Source organism: Herpailurus yagouaroundi, unplaced genomic scaffold, assembly GCF_014898765.1.
Source record: "Herpailurus yagouaroundi ecotype Mexico unplaced genomic scaffold, PumYag 188, whole genome shotgun sequence".
In the NCBI taxonomy this organism is placed as follows: Eukaryota; Metazoa; Chordata; class Mammalia; order Carnivora; family Felidae; genus Herpailurus; species Herpailurus yagouaroundi.
The window spans coordinates 12058394-12067416 of NW_024412419.1; the positions used below are offsets into that span (position 1 = coordinate 12058394).

At 52.6% G+C, this 9023-nt stretch overlaps 1 protein-coding gene across 1 annotated transcript; it reads right to left on the reverse strand.

Annotated features, from left to right (window-relative positions):
- Nucleotides 1-8004: 8004 nt before the first annotated feature.
- LOC121044562 (60S ribosomal protein L32-like) lies at nucleotides 8005-8412 on the reverse strand. Its single transcript, XM_040496894.1, has one exon. The coding sequence runs from the start codon at nucleotides 8410-8412 to the stop codon at nucleotides 8005-8007; it is 408 nt and encodes a 135-aa protein (XP_040352828.1).
- Nucleotides 8413-9023: the final 611 nt, after the last annotated feature.

Genomic DNA, 9023 nt, shown 5'->3' on the forward strand with positions numbered 1-9023 from the left:
GATGTCAGAAGCCGTGTGCTTCCCTGACTGGCTGGAGCCCGGGGGACACTCCCCTATGGGGCACAAAGCAGAGCAGCAGCTGCCCAGGCCTCAGCTCACCTGCCGTGTGGCATTATCTAGAATGTCACTTAATTTGTTGAGACCTTCTTGGGGCCCTAGGAACTCAGGCCATGCCTTCTAGATTCTCAAGTCACTGGGGGTGATGGAAAGAGCGAACTGTTTCAGGGCGCCTGGGTGGCTCAGTCAGATGAGCGTCTGACTTTGGCTCAGGTCATGATCTCGCGGTTTATGAGTTCGAGCCCTGTGTCGGGCTCTGTGCTGACAGCTCGGAGTCTGGAACCTGCTTCGGATTCTGTGTCTCTCTGTCTCTCTGCCCCTCCCCCACTCATACTCTGTCTCTCAAAAATGAATAAACATTAAAAAAATTAAAAAAAAAAAAAAAGAGTAAACCATTCCATGGCGTAAAAGGCCAGGTTTTAAATCCCTGACATACATATCTGGTGTGACCGTAAATCCCTCATCTTCCCGGTCTGTATGATGAGGACGATAGTCCCTGTAGTAGTGGGGGGCTCCCTTGGGGGCAGTGGGAATTAGGTGCCTGGGGCATCGAATGTTCACTTCCTCCCACTTTTGAAAATGTCAGGTCCGTGTCTTATCAGAACTTGAAATTTTGAGTGAAAGATGTCTCTTCTCTCCTCCACTTCTTACCAGGCACAAAGACCACAGCAAACGGTTTGGCCTTTCCCTAGTGAGTTAACCATATGGCTCGCCAATGCCACTCCTAGGGCTGCACCTCGTGTTCAAACAAAAACTTGTACAACTTCCCAGCAGCACCGCTCACAACAGCCGAAAGGTCGGGACAGCGTAAAGCTCTGGAGGCCGATGAACGGCTCTGCAAAATGTGGTCTGTCCATTCAGTGGGGGAATATTCCACCAGAAAGCAAAATGCGGTCCTGATGCGTGCTGCCACGCAGTGGGCCTCGATCATATGCTATAGGTGAAACGGGAGGGACCCCTAAGTCACATATCACACGACTCCATTTATATGAAACGTTCCGGCACGGCCAGATCTACAGGACACAAGGCAGATTCGCGATTGTCGGGGAGAGCGGAAAATGGGGGCTAATGAGGACAAAGGTTTCCTTTTAGCGCAATGGCAATGTTCTGGACGTAGGCAGTAATGAAGGCTGTACAACATCATGAATGTACTAGGTGCCACTTTAAAATGGTTCAAGTGGTAAATTTTATGTGCATTTTGCCACAATATTAAAAAAAAAAAAAAAAAAAAGGACGTAGCCTTGAAGGCTCTATTATACTCCACGGTCGTGTTGGTGAATGTTGGGTTTGAAATCTGGATGGAGCCTTCCCGGAGGGCACGTCACCGCGTAAAGATGTCTTTCCTCACGGCTGGGCCTCGAACCAGCTCTGGGCAGGGATCCCTCTGCCTGAGGCCGCCGGCTCACCCGGTCTGTGTGAATCCGCTCGCCCACCCGTAGGGTCTCCACGCTGCTAGACAAAGCCTCTTTCTTTCCCCGTGGTCAGGAGGAGCTGAGGGGGCACAGTGGATGCATAAACACGGGCAGGAAGGCAAGCCGCCTGAAAGCTTCCAAAAGCCCCTTTCTGACAAATGAAAAATGTTGGTGACTTTAAGTCACAGGCCAGGCTTTTAACAACCCTCGGCGTATTTATTTAACCCAGTAAATATGTTTATTAGCAAGGCCGCCTCCTTTGTAGAGCAGGTAATGGATTCCCCATATGTTTCTGCTTTGCAGACCGGGGCACAGCGGCCAACACCTAGCCTCCTCCAGCCTCCGAGGTGAAGGCCTCGTGTGTTGCCTCTTTACTGCCCTGGCCCCTCCGTGTGCGTAATTACAGCCGTTCCCAGAGAGAAGGAAATCCCCGGGCTGCGGCCTTAACTAGCCTGGCGTTCCACGACCAAAGGGCATGTCTCGGAGGGGGGAAGAGAGGGGTAATAAAGCTTTCACATTATTAACTTTTTCTTTCTGAAAAGCCTGAAAAATACCATCGCACCACATTAAAGGCCTTACGTGAGAGCAGCCTCGGCCTAATGAGGGGCTCGGACCCCGGGCCACATGCGAGCGCTTCGAGGGCCCCTTTTAACGGAACCTTGATGCTGTGCCAGCCCCGAGGGGCTGGGCAGGAGGGAGGGCGGGGGTCGGCCTGAGGTTTGCACCTGACTCAGGGGACCCAGAGCGACAGGGTGTCACATGTGAACAGGCGTCGGTTCCTTCCCTCGGGGACCTTAGAATGCCGTGCAGGAGGTGACAGGGTATCAGGCTGGGGCCATCGGAACGGCCAGCGTCAGAACAGGTGTGGAGAACACGGAGCGGCGGGGCTGAAGGTGTGATGGACCACCCCTGGGCGAAGCCTGCACCCCCGGAAAGCACAGCACGGGGCTGGGACGCCCAGGGCGAACTGTAGTGTGGCCAAAGACACCCCCCACGGTCCTTTCCCCAGATCCCAGCCATAGATTCCCAGCCAGCAGAAGGATTTCTAGCTGTTGTAATACGTTTGGATGTTTTGACGGCGGGTGAAATTTCCTCCCTGGGCATTCCATTCCAGCTAAGTTCGGCGCTGGCGTAGATGCGTGTGGGGCGGCAGAAAGAATGGGGCCAGGAGCAGGGACGTCCAGGTCTGGCCTCAGAGCTTGTCTTACACGTCTCATGACCCTGGGTGGGCCTCGCTCTCAGGCTCTTAGGGCCTCATGGGCTGATTCTGAGCTCCCTCGTCCACGCTGCATGGCTGTGAGCTGAGGAGGGGGTGGGGGCCAGCAGGGGACAGCAGCCAGAGGGCGGCCCCTCCTCCACCTCTTCCACACCCTCCCACGGGCCTGAGGACTCACATCACTGGGTGACAAGAAAAGCAGGCAAGGCCTTGGGTCTGGAGAGCATGGAAGAGCCGGTCTGGATCCTAGAGTCCTGGTGTTGGCAGCCTGCCAGGTCCAGGGAAACTTCACCAGTCCTGCTCTCTGGAAATGACCGCCTCCTCTCTGAGAGCTCCTAGCAGTAGACAACAACGTTCTCACCATCGCGCTCATTGCAGTGCTGACTTCATGGTCCCACCCAAAGTAGGCCCTGATCTAGAACTCCCAGGTCCAGTTGTGCAGGCTGTGCACTGACCATTCCCTGGGGGAGTACGGGCGGTTAAATAGACTCTGATGTCTATGTGATGGAGCCTCGTAGACTCATGCAGTGTGAAAGCCCTGCCCATCAACTGAACTCTTGACGTGGAGAGCCCACAGTACCCACTGCACACCCAGTGTGGATGGGGAGATCAAAGGCCAGGGAGGCCTCTTCGTTCAATCGGTATTTAATTTGCCTTTGCGATTAAGAAAACACTTTTGCATGTCTTATCTCATTTGATTCTCTTTGTGGGAGCAGGCGGACATTAACAATTCCATTTGACCTCTGGGTGCAGCGAGGGCCACACAAGGGGAAGAGACTTGCCCAAGATCCAGGCATGGCAGCTGCAGGGTCAGGAACCGGGTCGGCCGATGTCCTGTCCGGTGCTCTGGCCACAAGACTGTGGGCCGTCCGTCAGGCTGACCGCTCATCCTCTCTCCTTTGCCGGGGAAGGACTCTCAAGCATCTCTGCCTTGTCTGCATCTGTGTGTCCCTGGACGGGAGCTGCTTGCATGAACCTCAGAAGTCAACCCTGGGTTTAGGTTATGGCTCTCCTAGCTGATTGCTCATGAGTAAATCACTTCATTCATTCATTCACTCACTCACTCACTCACTCACTCTCTCACTCGTTCATTCAGTAAGCATTTATTGGGTGCCTGCTGTGTACCAGTCATGCATCCCGCCCCCTGGGATACCCAAATAAACAACACACACACAGATCCCCCGCGCTAAGTGCCCCATCACCATTAGCCACGCCCTCCAGGCTTGACCTCCACCTGCCCATTTACCTAGTGCTTTGTAGGCACAGCCGTGCTGTGACCGCTCCCCAGGGATCAGAGGAGGGGTCAAACTCCCTCTCTGGGCAGCCTCAGCCCTTGGGAGCAGGCAAGGGAGGCATGGGAAAACTATCCATTCATCCCTGCGCTTACGTTTCCTGCCCTGGGGTGGCTGAGCATTGTCATGCTTGAGCTGGTGATAATATATTCCAACCACCCAGTGCTCATAACATTAACATCCGCGCTTGTCTCGGTGAATGATTTTCCCTGATACACAGAGCATTTCCTGCACCAGGCACCGAGGGCTGTTTATTTATAGGGTCACTGAAGGAAGGGAGATGCCAGTTTCCTCACATGTAAAATGGGGGTGGGGAGGGCTTTGGGACGGTTCTTAATCCGTAGGAGAGAGTGTAGTTGTTCGACTAAAATGTTCCTGTGAACGATCCCAAACAGCGCTCGGTGTGTAGCAGGCAAGAAGAAAAAAAATGCTACCTGTTTTTACGTTTATTATTATTGGAGACACCAAATTCCATTCGGGGAGGGAACATGTCTTTGCCTGCAGAAGACCAAAATGCCTGCCCAGCTCGGTTCCGTCATTATTGCAGAGGGGGACCTAGCAGGCGAGGGCTCGGAGAGAGCGGTTGGGTGGTCTCGGCATGAACCGTCTGCCTCCTCTGCGTGCCAGAGACACAGCACAGTCCCCATCAGTCTCCAGCCGCCCCTGTCTCCCCCAGGAACTTTCCTGACATTGAAAAGGGGGAAATGGGAACAGGCACGCTGAGCTTCTGGGCTGGAATTCTGCGAGGCAGCCGCTGGGTCCGTGTTTGCCCATCAAAGGCTGCATGTTGGGACAGTTGAGGGTTGGGAGATGAGAAGAATTTGTGGGGAGCAGGGAACAGGGAGGTGTGCAGAGGGACTGCTCAGGAACGCGCCCGGGGAAGAGAACGGTGAAGACAGGAGCAAAGTCTGCTCATGTCACTTTCATAGTGGGAGAAGGTGATGCTTCTGGAAACATTACAGGGGCTTTTGCGTTCATTCTCTAGGACACTCAGAGAGTGACACAACTTCATGCCATGTCAAAACAACAGCGAGCGATCGGTGATTCTTATCCTCGTTTTGCAGGCGAGGAGCTGAGACCCGAACAGTTCCGGGTGAGGCCCACGGAGTCAAACTGTGTGGGTTCCCATCCCAGCTCCGCCACTCGTTCGCCACAGATCACTCCGGGGAAGTTATTTATTCTCCGTGCATCAGTTTCCTCATCTGCAAAATGGGGATGATAAGATAAGACAGGTTTGTTGTTGTTGTTTAGAACGGTGCCTGGAACCAAGCAGGCACTGGGTAAACGTTGGTGATGACGATGGCCTCATCACTGGGAGAAAAAAAGTGGAGTCAGGCTATGAACCGAGGGATCCAGACTTGTGCTCTTTCCACAGCCCTACACTGCCTTAGACTTTGGCAGAAGAGACTGACGAATGTTAAGCAAAAATATCTCATGCCAAATTGAAACCAAAGTATTAAGAGACAGGTTGCTCTACCACTTGTGTTTGGGTGTGCACCACTGGCCAATCAGGAAAAGATCTGGTTGGAGTGGCCGCCGATCAAGGCCTTCAGCTCATTTGAAATCAGAGCCACCACCGCAACAAAACCTTACGATATCTGAAAAGCCCCATAACAGCTTCTCAGCTCACGGAACCCTTTACTAAGATTAATTATTGTTCTTTAGGGGCAGTTTCCTGAACTCCCTTTCCCACATCTCTGCTGTGCTCCTTCCGTTCCCTGTGCCTGGAATGTCTCTTTATCTCTGAGTCCTGCCTATCCTGCGACACCCAGCTCAAGCCGCACCTCCTCCAGGAAGACTTCCCTGACCATCTGGCCCACAGGGATGGCCTCCTCCAGAGCAGCTGGGTGCTCACTTGGCCAGGGACACGCAGACCTGTGAAATGTGAATCCTTTACATGCATCCAGAAGTCCTTTTCTGGAAACTAGATTGTAAGCTCCCTAGGACTGGAGAAAGTCCCTAGGACTGGAGAAAGACCGTGTCTTTCTGTATTTTTTTTTTTTAATCACTTTTGACTACGGATTATTGAATTTGTATGAGCTCACACACTCATATGCTCATTGAGGTCTAGAATGCTGGATTGACATTCTATTTTTTCTTTTGTTGGTTACAGCATCTTATCACAGTGCCTCCCTCCAGTAGACATGTGTTCAGTCAGTGTTTCTTCCATTGACCGAACAAACATGGCCTCAAGACCCATCAGGTGCAGGGTCTAGGCGAACAGAGATGAAGGAACCAAGTTCATGGGAGCCACCATGGCGGGGAAAACCAGACGTGAACACGAATGATTTCAACACCCTAAGGATGGAGGTAGGTGTTTGGGAACAGCCTGAGAGATGTGAGTTGCCTTGAAAGCTGGTGTGAATTTGTTATCAGAAAAGTGGGGAAGGATGCTCCAGGCACAAGGAATGGTGGGATGCACATGTGGTCTTGGCTTAGAGGAGCCTAATAGAATTGGGGGATTGATACGCAGGGGGATGTGGTCGGAGAAGGAAGTGACAGCAAAGAGTCAAGTGAGGAAGGCCTCAAAGAAGGTACAATAACTCGGTGCTGGGCCAGTTTTCAGGATGTTGGGCGGGGGATGTGATCCGTTAATCTGATGTGATAGGTGGGGGAGCCTCTGTTGATGACGGTGACCTAAATGTCAGTGAGTGGGGGACTGATGAAACATTCCCCAGGCAATGACAAGCATGTATAGCATGGTCAGCCCCAAATGGTCTTGATTCGCCATGGCCCTTTCTGTGCCGTCTGGGAGGAAGGTCGCATCTCTGTGCTACTGCCCTCCTCCCGGGAAGCTGTCTGTCCTGTGAGCCAGCAAGTCCGATGTTTTTGTGCTTGAAAAGCCCGCTCTCGTCCACCACAGGCGGCTCATAGCTTTCAGCAGAGGATTACTTAGAATAACAAGTTAGTGACTGTCCTCAGATCAGGCGAGCCTTGCTGGAAGAAACAGCCATGCCCAGAGTTCATTTCGCTCAAGTCCGATGGGGGTGGGTTGAGAAAACACATTGCAAATTCCATTCTAGGAAAAAAAAGAAAAGAATTCTTCACCCAGTCAAAGCAGCATTTTAGAAGTAGTGTGTGGGAACGGGGCATAACCGTCTCCGGAGTATGGTGGGGTGACTGGGTGACAGGCCTGCCTGAGGAAATGGGGAGTAGGCTGTCGGCTGTGCTCTTCTTGGGGTCAACTGATCCGGGGCCCCATAGGAAACAGCTGGGAAATCACGTGTGATATGGAGTGGGGAGACAGCGAGAGGGAATGGGGAGGGGGGTGTAGGCGGTGGGAGGGGGCAGCTGAGGGAGGGCAGGGGTGAGGGTCTGCTGACTCTCCTCCATCAACACTGGAGACCACCAACAGGCCCGGGCTTCTTCTCTGCTTCCCGCTGCCAGCCCCAGGCCAGCACTGATGATGCTCTTCTAAAAGTTCTGAAGGTGTCTACGCTCTCTTGTAAATTCACTCAGTAAATATTTGACGTCCTCAACCTATAAAGGAGAATCAAGGGACACAAAACCTCTTTGCCAAATGCTAACTCTGAAGTCTGCAAAGTCTGTTAAGGCACCAGTGGCTGTGAATACATATACAGGAGGAAACACAGCATGTGTGTTTGGGGCGACCTAGGTGACTGACTTACAGTGCGTCCCCACCTAAGAAAAGCTCCAGGGCACTGAGGGTGCTGAGTCAGCTGGTGTTCTAGAAACTGGAAGTGATGCCTCAGGCCCTGAAAGACAGGTGGATATGGAAGGCGGAAGAAGGACAGCACTGTGCTAGTGTGGAGAATAATGTGTGCTTACGATGAGCAGGCCCTGATGACTCGTTGCTTTGAACCTTTAAACCAACCCAGGCAATTCTTGCTGAAGGGAGGCGGTGGGGCAAGATATCAGACCCCTCCCCATGCGTCGAGGCCACCACTGCAAATGGCGGGGTAATTTACCCCTAAATGGTCTACTATTTATTATTATTATTATTATTATTATTATTATTTTAGTTTTATGGTTTTATTAGCACAAATACGATGTGCACATAAACTGTCTATTCATTTTCTTTGCCGCATAGCCTGACATCGGGATTGGTGACCCTGGTGGCCAACTGGGCTGCTCTTTCTGCCGTGGCTTGGTGGGTCTGGGAGGAGACATTGTGAGCAATCTCTGTGCAGTAAGATTTGTTGTAAATCAGCAGCACTTCAAGCTCCTTGATGTGGTGGACTAGGAACTTCCAGAAGCCACTGGGCAGCATATACTTTGTTTTCTTGCTGCTCTCGTAACCAATGTGGGGCACCGAGATCTGGCCCTTGGATCGTCTTCCCCCCGTTTCACCAATGCCTCTGGGTTTCCTCCAGTTGCATTGAATTTTGACATGTGGGTCTGAGTGGCGCCAGATGAACTTGTTAGTCCTCTTTTTAACAATCCTGGGCTTCACCAGAAGTCTGAGGGTGGCCATGATGCCGAGTAAAAGATGGCTGCCACCGGCATAGGCAGGGCCGAGGGAGAGAAGGGAAGCCCACTACTTTTAAGTAGGACAAAACCGAAGCTCAGAGAGGTTCATGTGACTAAGCTGTAGCTGGTAAGTGGCAGGGTTGAGACTTGAACCCATTGGTCTGACTGTCGCCCATGCTTCCATCCAGTGCTCCGTGAGGAAAGGGCCTCCTGGGCTGAGCCGGGGACTAGCTTAGGGGCACAGAGGGAGCTAAGGCTGGGAGCACATCCAGGTGCAGCTGGGAGGCCTGCACAGGAGCTTGCTGGGGATGCAGAAGGAAAGGGGGATTTCCAGGCCCCACTGGAACGGAAGGTTTAACCTAAGTGTGGGCTCCGGCTCCCTGAGTCCCCTGAGGTCCCCATCCTTCCTCCTTGGCCTGGCTGGAGACTCTGGCTCTGAAACCGGAAGTTCCCGAGGGGTGAGAATCTGGAATAGTCTGCTGGGAGTTGTATACAGGAAGAGGAAAATGCAGGTAGAACTGGAAAAGGTATAAACACATGACTGAATGCTTTCCCTGGTCTTCTGGAGGCTGGCTTGGCCTGACTGCCTGGGGGGAGGCCTCAGCTCTTGAGAAG